This window comes from Saccopteryx bilineata, chromosome 1, assembly GCF_036850765.1.
Source record: "Saccopteryx bilineata isolate mSacBil1 chromosome 1, mSacBil1_pri_phased_curated, whole genome shotgun sequence".
Lineage (NCBI taxonomy): Eukaryota > Metazoa > Chordata > Mammalia > Chiroptera > Emballonuridae > Saccopteryx > Saccopteryx bilineata.
The window spans coordinates 230,787,934-230,814,256 of record NC_089490.1 but is presented as its reverse complement, the minus strand read 5'-3'; the positions used below and the strand labels follow the sequence as shown (position 1 = coordinate 230,814,256).

Below are 26,323 nucleotides of genomic sequence, written 5' to 3'. Positions count from 1 at the left end.
TCCTGTCTGTCTGTCCCTGTCTATCCCTCTCTCTGACTCACTCTCTGTCTCTGTAAAAAAAAAATTTTTTTTTAATTTTTAAAAAATTTAAAAAACCCACTATGAATAAATCCCTATGCACACTGCACATATCTTATTTTAAAGTAAAAAAACAAAATGGAACAAATACAATATTTAAAATAAAGAACAAGTAAATTTAAATCAACAAACTGACCAGTATTTCAATGGGAACTATGGGCCTGCTTTTGGCTAATGAGATGGTCAATGTCCGGTTCCATATTTGTCACTGCTAGCCGTAACAAGTGATATGATGCACTTCCGGAGCCGTGTGCATCCTGTGTCACTGGAAGTAGTATTGTACGTGAGCGACCCTGCGCTTTGCTGCACCACCACATACAGTACTCCAGGAGCACAGGATGCATCCGCTTACCACCAATGAAAGAGGTTCCCCTTCCAGAAGTGCGGGGGGGGGGGGGGGGGCGGATTTTTGGCCTCAGGGGGCCGTATGCGGCCCGCAGGCCGTAGTTTGGGGACCCCTGGCTAAACTTGAATGTTTGAGATCATTGAGTTCCATCGCTATCACTCAGTGCGTTCCAGTCATCTTTCATTGTTGATTCTGAGAGCATGGGATCAAGAAAATGGAAGTCATCAATAAAAATTACTTGTAATGAGTGCAGAGCTGTGGTACACAAATAGAAACTTCATTTCTGGAAAGCAAGACATAGCAAAAAGAGTCCTATTGTCACTGTCTTGTTGGATGCTTTTATTAATTACCTAGTTCCAAGAGTTTTTTTAGTTAGGCTAGATAGATCATTTTTCTTTCTATCCAACATTTATATTGCTTATATTGTTTGTCTTTTATTGTCTAGGGATTTAGTATAATGTTGAATAGGAGAACTGATGATGTTGAACAAGAGCACTTTTTGTCTAATTCTTGACTTTAGTGGGAATGTTGCTGTTTCACTCTCAAGGATCGTGTATAGTGCTGATTTCTTATAGATACTCATTATCAAGGAAAACTGCTTCAATTCACAGGCTCGATTTCAGATGCTCCCTGTAAGATTATACTACACCATCTTATCCAGGAAGTTCTGAACTTCAGTGATTCTCAGATCCCTGGAGTAGTCTATTTAAATATATAAATAAGAATTGCTGGGATGGAGCCTGTGACTATTTTTGAAAAGCTTCCTAGGTGATTCTGAGAAGCAGCTGGATTAAGGAATGCTGAAGTTCTGCCACTAGTTGAATCCAGTTACAGAAATTTATTTAAAAGCACTGGACATTAGATGGGTACGAGAATTATAATGGTGATCACTTCATAAAGTTATAGAAATGTCTAATCACACTATGTTGTACACCTGAAACTAATAGAAAATTGTATTTAAACAGTAATTTAACATTTTTTAAAAAATTAACAAAACAGAAAATAATATAAATAAAAGCACAGGACAGAGACCAGCTAGAATGAAATAATTTATTAAAGAGAAGCTTTTTCCATAATTCTATTTCATCAACATACATAATGACATTTTAGTGTATTCATAACTGTAGAAATTTTTTAGATTACTGTGAAAACAAGAATGGGATTCAGGTAGCAATTTGTGCTTCTGTGCCCTAAATAAATCTGGTTTATGCAATAGGAATGTTGATTAAACAACTGATCAGGTCAGTCAGTTGGAACTAAACCTTTCTTTCATTTCTCCAAATTTAAACAGGAAAAGAAACTGAAAGACTTTACATTTTCTCCAGATGTCAAAATCGATCTGGTTGAATAATTAATAACAAAATTTTAAAAAATCTATTTTCTACTCCTAAGTACCTATATATAAATCACTGATCAACATAGAATAAAGGTGGAGTTCTAATTCCATCCAATTGTTTTTAACTTTATTATTTTGAGAACCAAGTCCTTCCCCTAGCTAGGTAGGTAAATGAGATGTTCCTTCATAGAATGAGTACATTTTTTAGGGTGTCCATGGTTTATTGGTAATATTACAGCACAGCAGAAAGAGTCAAATGGCTCCAGGTAGTGCTTTGAACGTCATCCCAACTGTAGGCTGGGTAACCTGCAGCTTGGACAGAGTGCCAAAGTCCAAGAGCTTCACATGTCCTTAGTGTCAGGACCAATTTCAGTGATCTCCTGACCCAGGGTTGGGACCTCAGGAACACAGTTCTTGTACCTCTCTCTTTTCCTGCAGCTGTCCTCCTAGCTAAGTGAGTGAGCTGTTCCTTTAAGGAACAAGTGCCTTTTTGACAGATTCGGGAACTCTCCTGGCGTAGTAGTCATGATTCCTCAGTGCGGCCAGGACCCCAGCGGAGTTCATGTGCTTCACTTCCTTGTTATACTGAAGGGTGTTGCCATGGACATCAGTTAACTTGCCTATGGGAAAAAACATCAATACAACGTCAATGGCTGCTTCTACCATGATATTTCATTATTTGTAAGTGCCTCTTGCTTCCTGAGGCAGTAATATCCAATTCATTCTGGATAAAATAAGGAAGATAATGGTTTAAGTGTTAATTCAATTAAAATTTAAGACTACAGAACAGTTTTAACTAAATAATAAAACATTTTTTCTTCTGATTAAAATAATTTCATTTAGCATTTTCAAATTATATTTATTGGTATCAATTCATTTCTCTTTTCCTGAGTTGATTACTTTTCCTATTGGTTATACTTCATCACCACTATTCACATTCTCTTTTTTCTTTTTTTGACAGAGACAGAGGGACAGACAGGGACAGACAGAGAGGAAGGGAGAGAGATGAGAAGCATCAATTCTTTGTTGCGCTCCTTAGTTGTTCAGTGATTGCTTTCTCATATGTGCCTTGATTGGGGGCTACAGCAGAGCAAGTGACCCCCTTGCTCAAGCCAGTGACCTTGGGCTTCAAGGCAGCAAACTTTTGGCTCAAGCCAGTGACCATGAGATCATGTTTATGATCTCATGCTCAAGCCAGCAACCTTGCGCTCAAACTGGCGAGCCCACACTCAAGCTGGTGAGCCCACGCTTAAACCGACTACCTCAGGGTTTCGAACCTGGGTCCTCCGTGTCCCAGTCCAACTCTCTATCCACTGTGCCACCACCTGGTCAGGCACTATTCACATTTTCAAAAGTGTTTTCTTTAACACTTTATTTGGTAAGAATTTAAGTGAAGTATGTTCATAAAAAATAACCATTATATTATAGTTTCATTTAACATTCTAGTGAGAATAGGTTGTGATGAATTTAACTTCCTTGTCATATAATATGTTAATGAACACTGATACAATAATGTATTAGGAAAAAAAGATAGGTTAAAAATATCAAGGTGTGGGCTGTGGCCGGTTGGCTCAGTGGTAGAGCGTAGGCCTGGCGTGCAGGAGTCCCAGGTTCGATTCCTGGCCAGGGCACACAGGAGAAGCGCCAATCTGCTTCTCCACCCCTCCCCCTCTCCTTCCTCTCTGTCTCTCTCTTCCCCTCTCACAGACAGGGCTCCATTGGAGCAAAGTTGGCCCGGGATGAGGATGGCTCCATGGCTTCTGCCTCAGGCACTAGAATGGCTCTGGTTGCAACAGAGCAGCGCCCCAGATGGGCAGAGCATCGCCCCCTGGGGGGCATACCAGGTGGATCCTGGTCAGGCGCATGCAGGAGTCTGTCTGACTGCCTCCCCGTTTCCAACTTCAGGAAAAAAAAAAAATCAAGGTGTGACCTAATGTCTTTTCAAAATTTAAAAGTCGCCTTACTATATACATATTTGTAATATATTTTCACTCAGATTTTAAAAATTCTAAGTCTATGACCCTTAGCACTAGTACAGATATATTTACCAACACAGGCTTAAAGGAAATCAGGTGGTATGATGATAAGGATATTTTACTTAAAAAAAAACAAAAAAAAAACCGGCCCTGGCCATTTGGCTCAGCGGTAGAGCGTCGGCCTGGCGTGCGGGGGACCCGGGTTCGATTCCCGGCCAGGGCACATAGGAGAAGCGCCCATTTGCTTCTCCACCCCCACCCCCCTCCTTCCTCTCTGTCTCTCTCTTCCCCTCCCGCAGCCAGGGCTCCACTGGAGCAAGGATGGCCCGGGCGCTGGGGATGGCTCCTTGGCCTCTGCCCCAGGCGCTGGAGTGGCTCTGGTCGCGGCAGAGCGACGCCCCGGAGGGGCAGAGCATCGCCCCCTGGTGGGCAGAGCATCGCCCCTGGTGGGCGTGCCGGGTGGATCCCGGTCGGGCGCATGCGGGAGTCTGTCTGACTGTCTCTCCCTGTTTCCAGCTTCAGAAAAATACAAAAAAATAAATAAATAAAAATAAAAAAAAAAAAATAAAAAAAAAAAAAAAAAAAAAAAAAAAAAAAAACCGACAAATGAGATGATGTCAGAGTAATGGCGGGGTAGGAAGTGATACCGATAAATCTCCCCCAAAACTCAACAAGATCTACAACCAGAAACAGAAAAAAAAAATCCTATACTTGGAGCTTCCAGATGCTTCGCAATACACCCAAAGGTATGATTGAGTGAAAAATTGGCTAAATATATAACCAAACCCCGAAGGAAATAGGGAGTAAGAAATGCTCCTCCTTCCTCACTAACCTAAACAGGGCGGCTTTCTCTGGTAACTGTGAATATAGAAACTGAGGCGGGCAAAGGGGGTGAATAGATCCAGGCCGCCGCGGCACAAATGGCCGAACCAGGCTATGGCACAGAGATCCAAGCCGAGGAAAATCTGATCCTGTGGCAACCCGGGCAATACAAGCTAACACTTGCGCCAAACCCAAAGAAAGAAAGAAAAGCAGAGCGGCCATTTTACCCGATCTCCTGGTCGGTGCGCAGTTAGTGGGCGAGAATTTCTTCCTGGGAAAGCCACGCACGGGAGGGAGTGAGAACTAATTCCAACGGTGGAGATTTTCCGTGCTGGAGGGTGTTTCACTCAGAGGGAACCGAGGCCGGCCTCATATCCTGGTTTGCGCGCGCAGATAAGGAGTGAGCAATTCCTCCGAGTGCCTCGGCAGTGCGCGCCCGTGTTATCGCACAGAGGGGCAGAGTCAGGGGCCTTTGTGTGGGCCAAAGCGGAATCTCGAGCCGCCCCAGCGCCTTGCAAAAGCCGCGCACGGGGACGGAGTGAGACTCAATTCCAACGCTACAACTTTTCCCTGCGGTTGGAGGTTTCACTCAGAGTGTGAGACTGCTGGCCGGATATCCTGGTCGCAGACAGTGAGTGAGAGTTTCCTCCAAGCGCCCCGGAAGTGGGCGCCCGCTTGTGTTACCGGACAGAGTGGCAGAGCCAGAGGTCTTTGAGTGGGCAGAAAGCCCGCCTGATTATGCTAGCAGCTCTGACTGACTGAGCCTTACCCAGAGCCCTGTGCTGAGTGGAAATAGAGTGGGGAGTTCCCAGCTCTTTGAGCCTCTTACTATCCAGGCAGAGGCAGCAGCAACCCCATAGCTGGATTATCAGGCTACTAATTAAGGAAGGAAAGACTAGGAGAAAGGCTCCAGGAACACGGACTCTCTCACTGGCGGAGCCTATAAATGCTAATGAGCTTCGACTGCCAACGAGACTAAAGCACAATACATGACATTGCCATAGAGACTTATCAACTGCAAACCTCTACCTGAGCGTGCCAAAGGGGCAGAACCCGGGGTACAGAGTCACCGACCAGGAAGAGGGAGAGAAAAGAAAAAGCAAGAAGATAACCTCTCAAAATCAAGAATAATCTGCAGACTTTATAACCTATCCCATTTTATTATATTTGTTCGTTTGTTTCTCTTATCTTCATTCTTGATACTTTTTTTTCCTCCTCCAATTTGGCCGATTAACTCTCTACCGGTCTTACTCTCTCCTCTCCTTGAACTACACTACCCATAAGTGTTACATCTCCCATTATCTTTTCTCTTCTCTTCCTTTCTCTCTATGAGGGTTGCACTCCAAAACCCTTAACTCTCTGTCTCTCTCCTTTCTTTTTTCTTCTTTTAGTGGTTACCTCTTTTTTTCTCTCTCTCTCTTTTCTCCCTCTATATTAGTTTCTTCCTTTCTCCTTTACATCTCCTCTCATTCAAACCTCAATAACAAACAAATTATCTTATCTGGGACTCAAACCTATGTTTGTGGCATTTTGGGGGTTTTTTACTTCACCTTTTTAACTCACTAGCAGTGCTCTCATCCCTGGCTCTCCATATTATCTAGTTCTTGTTCCACTAAATACAATAGTAATTTTTTAATTTGTCCCCCCATTTTTCCGTTTTCCTCTTATTCCTCTCATCATAACTCTTAGACAACCAACACCTAAAAGCAAATCATTTCATTCTTGACCCAAATTTTTTCCTTATTTGCTTTTTGTGGGTCCATACGCTCTTTTTTTTTCTTTTTTCTTTCCTTTTTTTTTTTTTTTTTTTTTTGCCCCTTAATTACTTTTCCCCAATTCAGGCCCTCCATCACAGGCATTGTTTGTTATAATTCACAGTCCACCACAAGATTTTCTCAAAAAAGAGGGGAGAGGAGAGGAGAGGAAAAAAGGAGGGGGGGAATAATTTCCTTTTTTTTAATTTTTATTTTATTTTTCTTTATTTCATTATTAATTTTTTTTTAAAAAAAAAACAACTCTTTTCGATTTTTTATTTTTTTTATTTTTATTTTTTTAACTTTTTATTCTTTATTAAATCTCATTAATACTATCAACAAAACCACCCTCAGATGCCATTAAGGAAGAGAAAATTGAATATCATGGATACAAAAGAAAGAGAGGTAACACAGCTAGATGAGGAAAAATCTATGGAGAAAAAATTTAATATATTGGAAACCTTGGAGCTAAATGACAGAGAATTCAAGATAGAAATACTAAAAATCCTCCGAGATATACAAGAAAACACAGAAAGGCAATTTAGGGAGCTCAGAAAACAACTCAATGAACACAAAGAATATATGTCCAAGGAAACTGAAACTATAAAAACAAATCAAACAGAGATGAAAAACTCAATTCACGAGCTGAAAAACGAAATAACAAGCTTAGCTAATAGAACAGGTCAGATAGAAGAGAGGATTAGTGAAATAGAAGACAAGCAACTTGAGGCACAACAGAGAGAAGAAGAAAGAGACTCAAAAATTAAAAAAAATGAGATAGCCCTACAAGAATTATCTGACTCCATCAAAAAGAATAACATAAGAATAATAGGTATATCAGAGGGAGAAGAGAGAGAAAATGGAATGGAGAACATACTCAAACAAATAATAGATGAGAACTTCCCAAGCCTGTGGAAAGAACTAAAGCCTCAAGTTCAAGAAGCAAACAGAACTCCGAGTTTTCTTAACCCCAACAAACCTACTCCAAGGCATATCATAATGAAATTGACACAAACAAACAGCAAAGAAAAAATTCTCAAGGCAGCCAGGGAAAAGAAGAATACAACATATAAAGGAAGGCCCATTAGATTATCATCAGATTTCTCACCAGAAACTCTACAAGCTAGAAGAGAGTGGACCCCAATATTTAAAGTCCTGAAAGAGAGGAACTTTCAGCCACGAATACTATACCCATCAAAGCTATCCTTCAAATATGAAGGAGAAATAAAAACATTCACAGATACAGAAAAGATGAGGGAATTTATCATCAGAAAACCCCCACTCCAGGAATTACTAAAGGGGGTTCTCCAATCAGATACAAAGAACAGAAAAAAACAGAGCCACAAGTAAAAGCTCCAAGAAGAACACAATAAAACCAAATTTAAACTGTGACAACAACAAAAAGAAAGAGGGGGAGAAGATGGAGATTAACAGTAGCAAAGGACGATGGAGTACAAAAGTACTCACAAAATAGTTCGCTACAATGAACAGGGTAGGAACCCTTTTCATTACTCAAAGGTAACCACCATTGAAAAAACCACCACAGAAGCACATGAGATAAAAAAGATAGCAACAGAGGAAAGATGTATAGAATACAACCAAATAAAAACAAAAGATAGAAAAACGAAAGAGAAGGATCAAACAAGACACAAAACTAACAGAAAGCAAGATATAAAATCGCAATAGGGAACTCACAAGTATCAATAATTACACTAAATGTAAACGGATTAAACTCACCAATAAAAAGGCACAGAGTAGCAGAATGGATTAAAAAAGAAAATCCAACTGTAAGCTGCCTACAGGAAACTCATCTAAGTAACAAGGATAAAAACAAATTCAAAGTGAAAGGCTGGAAAACAATACTCCAAGCAAATAACATCCAAAAAAAAGCAGGTGTAGCAATACTCATATCGGATAATGCTGACTACAAGACAGGAAAAGTACTCAGAGACAAAAATGGCCATTTCATAATGGCTAAGGGGACACTGAATCAAGAAGACATAACAATTCTTAATATATATGCACCAAACCAAGGAGCACCAAAATATATAAGACAGCTACTTATTGATCTTAAAACAAAAACTGACAAAAATACAATCATACTTGGAGACCTCAATACACCGCTGACGGCTCTAGATCGGTCATCCAAACAGAGAATCAACAAAGACATAGTGGCCTTAAACAAAACACTAGAGCACCTGGATATGATAGACATCTACAGGACATTTCATCCCAAAGTGACTGAGTATACATTTTTCTCCAGTGTACATGGATCATTCTCAAGAATTGACCATATGTTGGGCCACAAAAACAACATCAGCAAATTCAGAAAAATTGAAGTTGTACCAAGCATATTTTCTGATCATAAAGCCTTGAAACTAGAATTCAACTGCAAAAAAGAGGAAAAAAATCCCACAAAAATGTGGAAACTAAACAACATACTTTTAAAAAATGAATGGGTCAAAGAAGAAATAAGTGCAGAGATCAAAAGATATATACAGACTAATGAAAATGACAATACGACATATCAGAATCTATGGGATGCAGCAAAAGCAGTGATAAGAGGGAAGTTCATATCGCTTCAGGCATATATGAACAAACAAGAGAGAGCCCAAGTGAACCACTGAACTTCTCACCTTAAGGAACTAGTAAAAGAAGAACAAAGACAACCCAAAACCAGCCGAAGAAAGGAGATAATAAAAATCAGAGCAGAAATAAATGAATTAGAGAACAGAAAAACTATAGAAAAAATTAATAGAACAAGGAGCTGGTTCTTTGAAAAGATCAACAAAATTGACAAACCCTTGGCAAGACTTACCAAGGAAAAAAGAGAAAGAACTCATATAAACAAAATCCAAAATGAAAGAGGAGAAATCACCACGGACACCGTAGATATACAAAGAATTATTGTAGAATACTATGAAAAACTTTATGCCACTAAATTCAACAACCTAGAAAAAATGGATAAATTCCTAGAAAAATACAACCTTCCTAGACTGAGTCAAGAAGAAGCAGAAAGCCTAAACAGACCTATCAGTAGAGAAGAAATAGAAAAAACTATTAAAAACCTCCCCAAAAATAAAAGTCCAGGCCCTGACGGCTATACCAGCGAATTTTATCAAACATTCAAAGAAGACTTGGTTCCTATTCTACTCAAAGTCTTCCAAAACATTGAAGAAGAAGCAATACTTCCAAACACATTTTATGAGGCCAACATAACCCTCATACCAAAACCAGGCAAGGATGGCACAAAGAAAGAAAACTACAGACCAATATCTCTAATGAATACAGATGCTAAAATACTAAACAAAATACTAGCAAATCGAATACAACAACATATTAAAAAAATAATACATCATGATCAAGTGGGATTCATCCCAGAATCTCAAGGTTGGTTCAGCATACGTAAAACGGTTAATGTAATACACCATATCAACAAAACAAAGAACAAAAACCACATGATCTTATCAATAGATGCAGAAAAGGCTTTCGATAAAATACAACACAATTTTATGTTTAAGACTCTCAACAAAATGAGTATAGAAGGAAAATACCTCAACATGATAAAGGCCATATATGATAAACCATCAGCTAACATCATATTAAATGGCACAAAACTGAAGGCTTTCCCCCTTAAATCAGGAACAAGACAGGGTTGTCCACTCTCTCCACTCTTATTTAATGTGGTACTAGATGTTCTAGCCAGAGCAATCAGACAAGACAAAGAAATAAAAGGCATCCATATCGGAAAAGAAGAAGTAAAGGTATCACTTTTTGCAGATGATATGATCCTATACATCGAAAACCCCAAAGAATCCACAAAAAGACTACTAGAAACAATAAGCCAATACAGTAAGGTCGCAGGATACAAAATTAACATACAGAAGTCAATAGCCTTTCTATATGCCAACAATGAAACAACTGAGAAGGAACTCAAAAGAATAATCCCCTTCACGATTGCAACAAAAAAAATAAAATACTTAGGAATAAACATAACAAAGAATGTAAAGGACTTATATAATGAAAACTATAAACCATTGTTAAGGGAAATTGAAAAAGATATAATGAGATGGAAGAATATACCTTGTTCTTGGCTAGGAAGAATAAATATAATCAAGATGGCTATATTACCCAAAGCAATATACAAATTTAATGCAATTCCCATCAAACTTCCAATGACATTTTTTAAAGAAATAGAGCAAAAAATCATCAGATTTATATGGAACTATAAAAAACCCCGAATAGCCAAAGCAATCCTAAAGAAAAAGAATGAAGCTGGGGGCATAACAATACCTGACTTCAAACTCTATTATAGGGCCACGACAATCAAAACAGCATGGTATTGGCAGAAAAATAGACACTCAGACCAATGGAACAGAATAGAAAGTCCAGAAATAAAACCACATATATATAGTCAAATAATTTTTGATAAAGGGGCCAACAACACACAATGGAGAAAAGAAAGCCTCTTCAATAAATGGTGCTGGGAAAACTGGAAAGCCACATGCAAAAGAATGAAACTGGACTACAGTCTCTCCCCCTGTACAAAAATTAACTCAAAATGGATCAAAGATCTAAACATAAGACCTGAAACAATTAAGTACATAGAAGAAGACATAGGTACTCAACTCATGGACCTGGGTTTTAAAGAGCATTTTATGAATTTGACTCCAATGGCAAGAGAAGTGAAGGCAAAAATTAATGAATGGGACTACATCAGACTAAGAAGTTTTTGCTCAGCAAGAGAAACTGATAACAAAATAAACAGAAAGCCAACTAAATGGGAAATGATATTTTCAAACAACAGCTCAGATAAGGGCTTAATATCCAAAATATACAAAGAACTCATAAAACTCAACAACAAACAAACAAACAATGCAATAAAAAAATGGGAAGAGGATATGAATAGACACTTCTCCCAGGAAGAAATACAAATGACCAACAGATATATGAAAAGATGCTCATCTTCTTTAGCTATTAGAGAAATGCAAATCAAAACGGCAATGAGATACCACCTCACACCTGTTCGATTAGCTGTTATTAGCAATTCAGGTAATAGCAAATGTTGGAGAGGCTGTGGAGAAAAAGGAACCCTCATACACTGTTGGTGGGAATGTAAAGTAGTACAACCATTATGGAAGAAAGTATGGTGGTTCCTCAAAAAACTGAAAATAGAACTACCTTATGACCCAGCAATTCCTCTACTGGGTATATATCCCCAAAACTCAGAAACATTGATACGTAAAGACACATGCAGCCCCATGTTTATTGCAGCATTGTTCACAGTGGCCAGGACATGGAAACAACCAAAAAGCCCATCAATAGATGACTGGATAAAGAAGATGTGGCACATATACACTATGGAATACTACTCAGCCATAAGAAATGATGACATCGGAACATTTACAGCAAAATGGTGGGATCTTGATAACATGATACGAAGCGAAATAAGTAAATCAGAAAAAAACAGGAACTGCATTATTCCATACGTAGGTGGGACATAATAGTGAAACTAAGAGACATTGATAAGAGTGTGGTGGTTACGGGGGGGAGGGGGGAATGGGAGAGGGAAAGGGGGAGGGGGAGGGGCACAGAGAGAACAAGATAGAGGGTGACGGAGGACAATCTGACTTTGGGTGGTGGGTATGCAACATAACTGAACGACAAGATAACCTGGACTTGTTATCTTTGAATATATGTATCCTGATTTATTGATGTCACCCCATTAAAAAAATAAAATTAAAAAAAAAACAAAAAACAAAAAACCCTAAAAGCATTAAAGCCATAAATAAGGATTTAATTAAATTAACTGTATAAAGATCAAGGTCCAAAAAGAGAAACTATAAATAAAAAAAAATTAATTGGCTAAAAATCTACCATCTAGTCTATGAAATGTGGGGGCTGGGCTGGATAACCTAACTTTCCTTCTAGCTTTTCTATCCTAAGAGTCTTGGTAAAGTAGAATTACTGAAATACTGTGTCTTAACATAATAAAAACTGCATAGAGACTCTAACCCCCTCAAATGACATGGACTGACCTCCTACAGCATGTAAAATAACTTCCGGAGCACAAGTATCCCACTTCTTACATCCGGGGCTCGCAAATATGTAAGCAGATGCTTTGCCTTCAATCAGCTGAATAATCTGTAAAGTTAAAGATAATAATTATTCCTCGACCATGAAATGAATGCAGTATAAGTAAAAGAAAATAGTTGGTTTCTATCAAATATATTTCAATTTCTCTGTTAGGCTCCACTTAGGTTAAAGCCATTAGCAGGTTTAAATTCAAGAGTATTATGAAGAAACATACAAAATACACGCATAATAATATCTAGGGGGAGAAAAGTGGTCAATAAGCTCCAAAGATATCTGAACAGTCTCCATATTCCAAGTTAGGTAACAGTTTTCTTTTTTATGTTATTTTTCTTACTGTAAAAACAAATTATACTGACTATAGAAAAAAATAAAGGTGTTTCATCTTGTCATCAGCTGACCGTTACTGTATAAAGGATAGGGAAATATCAATAGTGTAAAAGTGTATAAAGTGTAAAAAAGTCCTAACAGATGTGTGATGCCGACTAGTCAACAAGTAGTGAGTTACTGGTCTTTGGAATCATATCCGTTACTATATGCACTATCAAAATAAAAACTTTGAAGCGGTCATCTTAATAATTCTCATCATACTCAATAAAACTGAGGTCACTGGTGAAAATTGCATGACTAAAAACAGTAACTTGCTATATCAAGCTTTGATTCATTACTTGATTCTTCTTTTGGTTATACTGTCAAATAATTAGTGCTGTAAAGCTCAGATTTCAAATATCCAGACTGGGAGAATGAGGGAAATGTCAGTGAACAGAATGTTACCGATGATTCCTTTCAGTGCTATTCAAGAACACCTTCATGATTATTAAACCTTGCTGTTGGCTTTTTTTAAAATTGATTTTAGAAAGAGAAAGGGAAGGAAGAAGGGTGAAAGATGGAGAGGGAAGTAGGATAGGGGGGAAGGAGGGAGGGAGATGGGGGGAGAGAGGGGGATACTGAGAGAGGGGGAGAGAGAGAGAGAGAGAGAGAGAAAGAAAGAGAGAAACATCAATTTGTTCCACTTATTTATGCATTCATTGATTACTCTATGTGCTCTGACTAGGATTGAACAAGCAACCTAGGGGAATCAGGACGGGGTGATCTAATCAACTGAGCTACCAGCCAGGGCGTTAGATTCTCAAAGAGATCATTGACATAAAAAAGTTAATAAATGCACAACAAAATCTTTTCACAAGAAAAGATGGTGTGTGTGTGTGAAGGATGGGGACTAAGAAGAATGGTGCCCCTTGGGAATAAAAGAGGTAATGGGCTTTGTGGCCATTAACAGGAAAGGAAATAGGGAGAGGGACACAGCTGGGGGCAGGCAGAAGGACGACGCGCTCCCATTGGGCAGGCTGAATCTGAGAGTCTGAAGGAGGTCAGCATGGTGGTATCCAGGGGCAGTCAGATGAGAAAAGATCAAGGTTAGGGATTCAGGTCACATTGTGTTCCAAGTCACAGTTTTCTCAGGAGGATGGAAGCCTAGATAGAACTGTGGGGGAAGCAGGAAGGGGCGGCAGGCCCATCTTTAGAATATGTATTAGAAAGGTCTAGGAAGTAACCCAAGGGGGCCCTTGAGAAAATAAGAGCTGGCAAGAGGGACAGAATCTTATCCTAATGACTGAACTATCTTCAATAAAAGAGACTTGAACCTTGACGTTTTTGAAAAATTCAGATGTTGCTGAAATGTGCTTTGAGTGGCAAATTATGACCTTTCATCTCTTCTCCCAAACTCTTATTTCACGTTTGTTAAAAGCTCAGTATCTCTCCCAGTGATTCAGGTGCATTTTCCAGGAGCTGGATGCTGGTTTCCTACCTTATTTCCTGCTCCACCCACTCGCAGCACGTCATCAGGGTTCATGGCTGTTACACAGTCAGTAACCAGCTTGTTGCTGTGGGAACGGGTGGTTGTGATAATGTGTTTCCCAGCAGGCGCTTCTTTCAGCTGAAACCCAAAGGCACCTAAACCTAAAACTCCCCAGATTGTCCTTCCCAGCTGAGCATCTGGTCCTGCCTATGTAAACGGGTGAGACAACAGTAGAGCTTTTAATTACTGGGAGAAAAAATGTTAGCCATTAATAGAGCATCTGGTTATATTAGCACCATAATTTTTAGAATGTACAAATAGTATAACATTATAGAATACAAAAACAATACTGTCAACAAAGAAAGTTTCCCTATAGATCAACAGGTTATTCTCGTTGTTTTGGTTAATAATTGGGTTTCAAAGGTACTGAAGGGAACTGTGGTTATTCCTTGGAGTCCTCAGGAAAGGAAATATCATAGGCTAATTCCTGTTGCTCTCTGAATCATAGAATAACCTCATTATTGTATTTGAAATAGTTTTTTGCAAAAGGTACTGAAGTCCCCAGGAAATGAAACACCATGCACTGATTCCTACTTTTCCCTCCCTCCCTTCCTTCCTTCCTTCCTTCCTTCCTTCCTTCCTTCCTTCCTTCCTTCCTTCCTTCCTTCCTTCCTTCCTCCCTCCCTCCCTCCCTCCCTCTCTTTCTTTCTTTCCCTCTCTCTCCCTCCCCTCCCCTCCTTCCTTCCTTCTTTCTTCTTTCTTCTTTTTAGATGAGAGGAGAGGAGATAGTGAGGCAGACTCCTGCATGCACCCTAACTGGATCCACCTGGCAACCCCACGTTGGGCCAATGTGTTGGGGACCAAAATATAAACAGGTGTTTTTATATCCAGGGGACAGAAGTGCTGGGCCTAACCACTCATCTCTCCTGCCCATTTAACAAAAAGCTATACCTGATTATTGCTTGTCCCACCCATGTTCTCCGGAGGAGGCTGGTTTTGTCTGTTTGTTTGTTTTTTTATTTATTCATTTTAGAGAGGAGAGGGAGAGACAGAGAGAGAGAGAGAGAGAGAGAGAGAGAAAGAGAGAGAGAGAGAGAGAGAGGAGAGACAAAGAGAGAGAAGGGGGGAGGAGCAGGAAGCATCAACTCCCATATGTGCCTTGACCAGGCAAGCCCAGGGTTTCGAACCGGCGACCTCAGCATTTCCAGGTCGACGCTTTTATCCCACTGCTCCACCACAGGTCAGGCTAAGAGAGTGGCAGGGTTTTGTTTTGTTTTGTTTTGTAGGCTGGAAGCTAATTTCTTATTAGTGTAAAGTTAGATCTAAATGGTATGGTGGGGGTTGTCTTTGAGTTGTCTTGGAAACAACTGAATTGCTAATGAACCACGTTTTTTTCCCTGAATAAAGACAAATGCACTTCTGGGGGCCGCCATTGCATCGGCTTAGGAACAGTAGTGACTGTTCACCGTGTGGTCCTCCCGAACCCATCTTTATGTATATATCTTTAATTCTCTATCTATCATTTATTAAATTCCATACCCTTTCCCATTCGAGGACCCTGTAATAGACTCGTCATGGCTAAACCACAACACCAATGCCCGAGTACTGAGCTGTTTTTAGTGCCTTAGGCTGATGCATTCCAACTGAGCTATCCTCAGTGCTTGGGGCCACACTTGAACCAACTGAGCCACTGGCTGCAGGACAGGAAGAGGGCGAGAAGGGGGAGAGCTGGGGTGGAGAAGCAGGTGGTCACTTCTCCTGTGTGCCCTGACCAGGAGCCAAACTCAGGACATCCATACACTGGGCTGATGCTCTATCCACTGAGCAACTGGCCAGGGCCAATTGCTACTTTTCAATACCCAAGAAACAATAAGGATCATGTTACCATGCAAATAGGTCATGCTGATAATGCATTTTGCTGCTATAGAGACAGAACTACTGAATGCTGATGCCGAAGAGTATCATGGGTAGTGGGGGCAAGGTCAAAGATTTTACTGGCAGTCGTGGTGGTAAAGTGACAATGATAATGCAATCTTAAAATCTATTTCCTTTGTAGAGTTTAAAGAATTTTCAATCACATTTTTTATAACTATGCACTTCATATAGCAGGGGTCAGGAACCTTTTTGGCTGAGAGAGCCATAAACGCCACATATTTTAAAATGTAATACCATGAGAGCCATACAACAACCTGTGTATGTTATACATTATTCAATAAAAATTTGGTGTTGTCCCGGAGGACAGCTGTGATTGGCTCCAGCCACCCGCAACCATGAACATGAGCAGTAGGAAATGAATGGATTGTAATACATGAAAATGTTTTATATTTTTAACGTTATTTTTTTTTTATTAAAGATTTGTCTGCAAGCCAGATGCAGCCATCAAAAGAGCCACATCTGGCTTGCAAGTCATAGGTTCCCAACCCCTGTCATATAGAAAGACATAACCTGTTTTTCATAGAAAATAAGATTGATGCATAAAATGATTAACACAAAGTCATCAAAATACTATTATTTATCAAAATAGACATACAGACATATATTTTACTGAATACTTAACACATACCAGGCATCGTACTAAGTGCTTTACATCAGTGGTCCCCAACCTTTTTTGGGCCACGGACCGGTTTAATGTCAGAAAATATTTTCACAGACCGGCCTTTAGGGTGGGATGGATAAATGTATCACGTGACTGAGACAAGCATCAAGAGTGAGTCTTAGACGAATGTAACAGAGGGAATCTGGTCATTTTTTAAAAATAAAACACTGTTCAGACTTAAATATAAATAAAACGGAAATAATGTAAGTTATTTATTCTTTCTCTGCGGACAGGTACCAAATGGCCCACGAACTGCTACCGGTCCACAGCCCGGGGGTTGGGGACCACTACCTTACATGTATTATCTCATTTATCTCTAAAACAACCCATAAAGCAGCTATAATCATCTTTTTACAAATGAGAAAAAAGAGATTGGAATCATTAAGTAACCTGACCAAGGACACCAGGAAGATCATAACCAAACTTAGGCTCATCTGTGTTCAAAGCCAATATGACTCATCATTAGACTAGACTGCCTCAGTTTACTTGTGAAATGCTTTCAAAACCATTATCTCATTCATTGTCCTAGAGCAGTACCCTGGGCGTTGTTACAGCGCACAGGCTAGCCCTGTAGGCTGCATTCCTGGGGAGGCAGATTCTGACACTATGGGATGTATATGGAGACATGCCCTTGGGATCAACACTGGAGGGGGGGGGAAGGAGGGGAAGGGAGGGGAGCCCATGGGAGGGCAAGGGAGGGGAGGGAAGGCAGCATGAGTAGACACAGGGAGAAGTTGAGCTGTGACAAAGACCCAACTAAGCTTCAGCAGAGCCGACCAAGAGCCCTGAAGTGAGCATGGCCCTTCTGTTGTACTGAATTGGAAAAAAATACCAGGCCTTCACACCCCTGTAATAATCAGTCATTGCAAACGGGCTGCCTTGGGAAGGAGCGTGTTATTGGGCTGAATCCCAGACCTGCCACTGACAAACTGGGTGACCTGGCATAAGTTACTTGCTTTGGTTTCCCTTTCTTTAAAACAGGGGAAAGGTTTCCTTGAAGGATGATGGTGGGGCGTATTAAATGAGATAATGCTTGTGAACCCCAGAGTGTGGCAGCGTACAGTAAGCTCTTGATACATTTTTGCTGTTATAGTGATGATGATAATGACTAAAAATTGAATATTCAGCCTTGAACACTACTAACAGAGCTGAGCAACTTTGTACTTGTTGCAGCATATTTTAAGGCATAAGCAAGAGAGAAGGAAGGAAGAGGATAAAGACAATATCCAGAAGGGAATGTGGTGAAGGGACAGGTAACGAAGGGAAGAAACATAACAGGAGATGAGCTGGTATGTGGCTCAACAATGACTAGACAGGTACCACAGGTTTCCTTCCTCTTTGCTACCAACTAGTGGAGCCAAAACTCTAGCTATTTGTCTCACCTTTGCTTCACTCCCGTGTTCCCTTAACGTCCGCTTCCCATTGTTCTGTGGAAAATTAATACAATTTTTCTAAGCTCAGAAGTGATGGAAATTATTAACAACTTCTAAGCACTCATACCCCTTTTTGATGCAAGGTGCCAGGCATTACAATGTTATCTATGGATTCAATGTCTCTCTTTTAAGTAACAGTATTAACTTATTTTGAAGTTTACACAATAGCCGCAAACTTGTGTCTGCATATAATACTACAGTATATAAACATTAAAGTCACTTGAAAAGAATGAATGGATACTTATTAAGAGAAACTTTCCCAGTAATGCATAACTAGTTTTGCTAAATAATCCTAAAAAGCATAGGATTTATAATCTATGATTATAAATAAAAAATTATCATACAAATGGCAGAATAAAACAAATTTATTTTTGAAATAGATTAATCCTCCTATTAAACTCAAATTGGAAATTCAGAAGTAACAGTCCCCAATCTGGCTATTTTGTTTCTCTAAGGTGCTATCAAGGCCACACGAATGTGAATACCTGAAGTATATATCTCAACAATTTCCCCTAACATTTATCATCTGTTCCTGCTTTGGAATCACACTAATCTCTTCCTGCTTCTCAGGAAGACAATTTCTTGGGAGTACAGTAGGAAGTCAAGGTAGATGAGAGAGGAAAGTAAGAAGAAAGAGTGAGAGAGCATAGTTAGCTCTGTTATTGTTGCTGACTGTAATTCAGGCACTATGTGTTACCTGGGAAATGGCATGGCTAGCATCTTTCTTGGCTGAAATGGTTTATTTCTTCAATGTGCTTGAAGAACCACCTGTAAATCAGGTGTCTTACTGACCAGGCTAATCAAGAACCACATCGGTAATTCTCAAACTTCTACATTTGAGTCACAAGGCATACATAAAAAAGTAGATGTAATACACACAGTGTATTACCTTCACAGCCCTGGTATTGATACTCCCAGGAGGTCTGATTCAATAGGTCTGGGGTGTGGCGTGGGGGGCTGTATTTTGAAACATGAATGCATGAGCTAGAAACCACTAGATCAAATAATATCAGGAATCATGTAACACTGTAATTATTTATCTAATAAAATATTTCTGTGCTACCCCCTGCGCCACCTCCCTGCTGATGGGGGCTGCCATTTGTAGGCAATATCTACTTACAAGCTCCCCATTTACAAGCAAGAAAGCACAGCCAGGTAGATGGTGAAGCCTCCGTCCTCACTGGTTGTTAGCTATAATAGATACCTCCATTCCTTGGCACCTGGACCCCTCCATAGCCTGCCTGAGTGGCTTCCTTTCCTGGCAGCTGGTTTCCCAAAGAAGAAGCAATTCAAATGGAAAGAAATGTGAGCAGGAGCCACTGAGGGTCAGAGATGCTGGAACGTGGCTCATCTGTTGCAACATCAGGATTGGGAGACTGAATCTCAAGGTAATGCGGAGGAAACCCGGCAGGCTCCAGGAAGTCTACATGAACAGATGACTCCTCTGGCACCATGGCAACACAGAAGAATTGGCACAAGAGTCCTGCAAATACTGAGCTCCACGCCCCATCACTAACCCCTTTACCGGATCTTTAGAATTGTTTAGTTCCTCTCCCTATGCATGTCAAGCTCCCTTTCAAACTCCTTAAACACCATCATCCTTTCTGTCTCCGGGAAGTGGGCTTGGGTTTTCTCCCTGTCTCCTCATCTGGCTGCCTCCTTAAATAAACTCTTTCCTGCAAATCAAAACGGCAATGAGATACCACCTCACACCTGTTCGATTAGCTATTATTAGCAAGACAGGTAATAGCAAATGTTGGAGAGGCTGTGGAGAAAAAGGAACCCTCATACACTGTTGGTGGGAATGTAAAGTAGTACAACCATTATGGAAGAAAGTATGGCGGTTCCTCAAAAAACTGAAAATAGAACTACCTTATGACCCAGCAATCCCTCTACTGGGTATATACCCCCAAAACTCAGAAACACTGATACATAAAGACACATGCAGCCCCATGTTTATTGCAGCATTGTTCACAGTGGCCAGGACATGGAAACAACCAAAAAGCCCGTCAATAGATGACTGGATAAAGAAGATGTGGCACATATACACTATGGAATACTACTCAGCCATAAGAAATTATGACATCGGAACATTTACAGCAAAATGGTGGGATCTTGATAACATGATACGAAGCGAAATAAGTAAATCAGAAAAAAACAGGAACTGCATTATTCCATACGTAGGTGGGACATAAAAGTGAAACTAAGAGACATTGATAAGAGTGTGGTGGTTACAGGGGGGAGGGGGGAATGGGAGAGGGAAAGGGGGTGGGGAGGGGCACAAAGAAAACAAGATAGAAGGTGACAGAGGACAATCTGACTTTGGGTGGTGGGTATGCAACATAATTGAATGACAAGATAACCTGGACTTGTTATCTTTGAATATATATATCCTGATTTATTGATGTCACCCCATTAAAAAAATAAAATTATAAAAAAAAATAAAATAAATAAAATAAACTCTTTCCTTATTGTATTAAAAATAAACCACATTGTGTCAATTGTAGTAATACCTGGTAGTTGTAATACGGCTGGTTAATAACTCCTGCAATGGCCTTTCCTTCATAAGCAATTCCAATAAGAACTGTTACATTGTCAAGAAGACCTGTAAAGAAGAAATGGGTATCAGTTATTATATAACTTCCTCATGTTATGATTCATTATCAATACATGATTTGCTCCAAGTTATTTTTGCAGTAACGGGAAGGAATTTGTAATGATTCATCCATGATCGATCCAACCTTTGGCAAAATGCACAAATTATGAGAGAACTGGCTAGAGGCAAAAGTAGGGTCTGTGGCCACTAACTGAATTGATACACACAGTCTCATCAGTACTCTGAAAACTAATTAAATAAACCAGGCATGCCTCCACAGCCATTCTTATTAGATCCCTCTGTGCCCCCTCCGCCACCATCTAACTCACACCTGCCTGCTGGCTCACTCTCTGGGCCAGGACCACTCTCTAGACTTGCATAGTAAGCCTCTAAAGCAGGGGTCCCCAAACTTTTTACACAGGGGGCCAGTTCACTGTCCCTCAGACCGTTGGAGGGCTGGACTAGAAAAAAAACTATGAACAAATCCCTATGCACTCTGCACATATCTTATTTTAAAGTAAAAAAAACAAAACAGGAACAAATACAATATTTAAAATAAAGAACAAGTAAATTTAAATCAACAAACTGACCAGTATTTCAATGGGAACTATGCTCCTCTCACTGACCACCAATGAAAGAGGTGCCCCTTCCGGAAGTGCGGCGGGGGGCAGATAAATGGCCTCAGGGGGCCGCATGCGGCCCATGGGCCATAGTTTGGGGACCCCTGCTCTAAAGGAAGGTTTCACAAAGTGGCTTTCAGGGACCATCGAACCCCATTAGAATTAACTAACATCTTTTTTTTTCTTTCTTTTTTAGAGAGAGAGAGAGAGAGAGAGAGAGAGAGAGAGAGAGAGAGGAAGGGAGAGGGATGAGGAGCATCAGTTAATCATTGCAACACTTTAGTTGTTCATTGATTGCTTTCTCATATGTACTTTGACCAGGGAGCTCTAGCTGAGCCAGTGACCCCTTGCTCAAGCCAGCAACCACGGGGTCATGTCTATGATCCTACGCTCAAGCTGGCAACTCTGCACTCAAGCCAGCGACCTTGGGATTTCAAACCTAGGTCCTCAGCATCCCAGGCTGACGCTCTATCCACTACACCACCACCTAGTCAGGCAACTGCCATCATTTTTAGAACACAGGTTCTCAGGTTCCTTCCCAGAGTCAAAGAATCAAACTATCTGGAGGAGAGGGGAGGCAGAGACCTGGACAAGCTGTGTAGGTGAAGCGCCCTATGAACATTGACGCTTGGTGGAGCTTCCCTGTTCTCCTTGTGTTCAGGGCACACACACTATGCATGACTCACTCATTAAAGATATGTCTCATCCAAGAACAGAGAAAAAAAAATTTTTTTAAAGAGTTTCCTAGTAATTATGAGACATTTTATTTTCTCAAGCCATGGAGCTGAAAACCAGCATAAATACCTATGTCGATCTTGATTTCAGAGCTAAAACTCAAAGCTGACGCTATGCTTCAAACACCTAAACCTCTGGCTCTGAGCCTGGTCTTCCTCACTTTAGTATTGCCCATTTTGTTTTAATTTGCCGCTTTATTGTTTTTCTCATCGCCGAGAGTTTTAGGAGAGAGAAATATTGCTCTGTGTTTCCAAACCCGTCTCTGAAGGTGAGGTTGAAAAGAGAAAGAGCGAGTCACAGGTGCGGGGACAGTGAGTGGGAGGGGCCAGAAGTGGGGGTGTCAGGACTGCTGTCCTCATCGGGGTCCTATCTCAACAGAGCTGGGCTTCAGTCTGGTAACACCGGTTTGATGCTATTCTCACGTAAAGGACCTTCGCATTGTGGGGTTGGTGGACTGTGAATGGGAAGGTACTGGAAGGAGGTGAATTTTCTGCCTCTTGTCTTGACACTCAACTGATGTACACAATCACTGCCAGCCAGGATGGGCCCAGCTTAAGGGCCCAGACATAAAACATAACACTGGCTTCCCACTCAACACATGAAATGCGAAATGTTTACCACTCAACATCATAGACTAGTCCTCACTGCTTCAAGTACTAAAGAGATACCAACCTTCAGTATATTCCTTGGTACCATCCAGAGGGTCAACCCAGACCACAAGCTAAAAAAAATAAAAATAAATATCCAAGTGAAGCACACAAAATATAAAAAATAGATTTAAATAGACTAACGAAGACGGTTTTTTTTTTCATTTTTGAAGTTATCAATATATTACGACTGGCTTAAGGCAATGTCATCAGTTTTGTGACAGTAAAACAAAGAACACTTATTGTTTTGTAATTATAGAAAAAGGCCAATTAAATTGGAGAAGTCTGATTTAATAATTTTAAGAATGAAGTGCCTGATACAAGTTTACTGTTGGCTGAACACTAAACACACTGAACTCTAGAGGGCGATGAAGGAAAACTTTAAGTGGCACCAAAGTGTGTTGAACAATGTGTGGTTGCTACTCATTTTCATAAGTAAATGCCGATTTAATAAATGATTAACTGAAGGTCCCCGTTTCTATTGGGTTGGGGAATAAGTTCGTAGCGTTTTTATATTTTCTTTTATTTTACAACGATTTGTTTGCTGTTTGGCAAAGGGTAAGTATTCATTTGATAAAACTCTTTCTGCTCTACAAAACTATGTTAATTGTATTTTTGAGTTATTTAATTTTTTATTAGTTTTGAGGCTTAGAAATGGAATACCCAGGAGGCAAAAATCAACATTTTCGACACCTGCTCTTCTTTGCTTTTCATCGAGGTCAAAAAGCTGCCGAAGCAGCCCGGGACATTTGCGACGTGTATGGAGAAGGTGTCATAGGTGAGTCTACAGCACGGAAATGGTTTGCAAAGTTCAAAAATGGCGACTTTGACGTCGATGACACGTGCTGCAGTGGAAGGCCTTCTGAATTCGATGAAGAACTGGGAAATGCTCGAAAAGAATGCCACGGTCAACAAGAAGCTCTACATTGCCCAGCTACACCGCGTGAATGAGGCTATTCAACTGAAAAGACCTGATCGACATGGTCAAACCATACTCCTTCACGATAACGCCAGGCCCCATGTTGCACAAGTCGTCAAAGCCGCACTCCAAGAGCTCGAATGGGAGGTCCTTCAGCATCCGCCGTATTCTCCGGACCTTGCACCGACCGATCACCATCTTTTCTGCTCCCTGTCAAACCATATGAAGGGCATTACCTTCGATAACAAAGAGGTCCTTAAAAACTGGCTCAACTTCTTTGACACCAGACCAGGCAATTTTTGGCGGAACGGCATCAACAAATTGGTTGAGAGGTGGGAAGAGGTTGTAAACAGCAACGGCGAATATATAATTGATTAACTTATTGATATAATTATTGGGTTTGTTTTTTTTTTTTTGCATTTTTCTGAAGCTGGAAACAGGGAGAGACAGTCAGAATCCCGCATGCACCTGACACGCCCACCAGGGGCGATGCTCTGCCCATCCTGGGCGTCGCCATGTTGCGACCAGAGCCACTCTAGTGCCTGAGGCAAAGGCCAAAGAGCCATCCCCAGCACCTGGGCCATCTTTGCTCCAATGGAGCCTTGGCTGCGGGAGGGGAAGAGAGAGACAGAGAGGAAGGCGCGGCGGAGGGGTGGAGAAGCAAATGGGCGCTTCTCCTGTGTGCCCTGGCCGGGAATCGAACCCGGGTCCTCCGCACGCTAGGCCGACGCTCTCCCACTGAGCCAACCGGCCAGGGCAATTATTGTTTTTTTTTGGTTTTTTGTTTGTTTTTTTTAAATGTAATGCCGTTTATTTAACTTCAAAAAACATTTCAGCATTCTAAACATACAAAAAAATAACAAAATGTTGCAAATTGTGTTTAGTACAGAAGGTTCCTGAACTTTCATCAATGCAGTGGCTTTTTGCTGACAACAAAGAGTTCTAGTTTGTTTTATAACAAACAGGTAAAAACTACAGCACTTAACTAAAATCCAAACACTTCTCATGCCAGCTGACCCCCCTTCCACAGCTAAGAATGGCAAAATGCTATGTCACTATATACAAAAACCAGACAACCTGAAGCTAAATGGATGCCCACTGCAGTGTCCACAGGTCCAGCCTCACATTGAACGCCCTGAGCTACAGCCCCTCCAAAAGGCATCTTCCCCACATTCTCAACGCCAAGCAAAGAGCATCAAAAGCTTGTCTTGGTTGTTTTGTTCTTTTTACAAACTATAGATATGTACAGTTGATAACCCAGGATTTCTAGACAATAACCGTATAGATACCACCTTACTGATTAAAGAAAATGGCAAAAACATTTTTAAATGCCTTGTCACACCAACAGCAAAGTGCACAGAGTGAGGAGAACACGAGAGCCTTTTCATTTTAAAAATGTTTGGAAATATGTACAACTTTGATACAGTTTCAGGGTGCTCCAGACACCCATGGCCATTTCATGTAAACCACTGACAATTTCTAGAGCACTTTGAAAGACTACATATATGATCATGATCCAATTGTGTGATTAATCCTAATGAGGGCAACAGACACCTCTTAAGAGCTGTTGTCAATTACAGCGCTCCCCTACTCTAAGGTATTCACAAGGAGACAGATATAAAGTTTTTTTATTCATCTTCTTCTTCCTCCTCCTCCTCTTCTTCCTCCTCCTCCTCCTCTTCCTCCTCGTCTTCATCTTCCTCTTCCACCTTTTTCCGGGCAACTTTAGCAGGACCCTTTGCACCATCAAATTTTCCTTTAGATTTATAGTCGGCAACATCCTTCTCATACTTCTCCTTCAGCTTTGCAGCCTTATTGTTGTAAGGCTGCTTTTCACTGTCACTTAAGTTATTCCACATCTCGCCCAGCTTCTTTGCCACATCTCCAATAGAGATGCCAGGGTTTGTGGATTTGATCTTGGGGCGGAATTCTGAACAGAACAGGAAGAATCCAGACGGTGGCCTTTTGGGAGCATTAGGGTCCTTCTTCTTCTTCCTCCCTTAGCTGGTCCATAATCCTTCATTTCCCGATCATAGCGTACTTTATCTGCTTTTGCCATCTCATCAAATTTAGATTTCTCTTTCCCTGACATTGTCTTCCACCTCTCGGAGCACTTCTTAGAAAATTCTGCAAAATTGACAGGAACCTCTGGGTTTTTCTTCTTATGTTCCTCTCTGCACGTCTGCACAAAGAAGGCATAAGCAGGCATCTTGCCCTTTGGCTTCTTGGGATGACCTTTAGCCATCCTGACTGTATTGTTCGCCAGTCTGGGCAGCGCAGGGCACAACGTGAGGCTCAACACTCCCCAGCCTCGTGCTAGCTGCCTCCACGAGAGCTGCCTCTTGTTTTTTGTTTAAATAAAAGTCTTCGGTAAAAACGCTATGAACTTATTCCCCAACCCAATATATGGCAAATAAAAATAAACCGTTTCTATAACTAACAGTGGACTACAAAGGACGTCCCTATTATGTAGACTTTCAACACAATTCAGAATAGGCAGCCATGAACCCTAGAATTTTAACACCTGACAGTGAACTTGTCAGCTATTTCTGATGAAAGACACCATATCTCGTT

General features: G+C 40.7%; 1 protein-coding gene and 1 pseudogene across 4 annotated transcripts in view; both read right to left on the bottom strand.

Annotated features, from left to right (window-relative positions):
• Positions 1-1,460: 1,460 nt before the first annotated feature.
• Positions 1,461-26,323, bottom strand: part of BPNT1 (3'(2'), 5'-bisphosphate nucleotidase 1) — a 33,512-nt gene continuing 8,649 nt past the window's right edge. For 3 of the 4 annotated variants that reach the window (XM_066238095.1, XM_066238096.1, XM_066238094.1), the window contains exons 5-10: positions 22,856-22,904; positions 20,746-20,837; positions 18,182-18,226; positions 14,213-14,410; positions 12,351-12,456; positions 1,461-2,380 (exon numbers count right to left, since the gene is read on the bottom strand). In XM_066238095.1, coding sequence (XP_066094192.1) covers positions 2,232-2,380; positions 12,351-12,456; positions 14,213-14,410; positions 18,182-18,226; positions 20,746-20,837; positions 22,856-22,904 — 639 coding nt within the window. In that variant the 3' untranslated portion in view covers positions 1,461-2,231. The remainder of the gene's footprint in view (positions 2,381-12,350; positions 12,457-14,212; positions 14,411-18,181; positions 18,227-20,745; positions 20,838-22,855; positions 22,905-26,323) is intronic. The other variant, XM_066238098.1, reaches the window with a different exon arrangement.
• LOC136309723 (high mobility group protein B3 pseudogene) lies at positions 24,560-26,034 on the bottom strand (annotated as a pseudogene).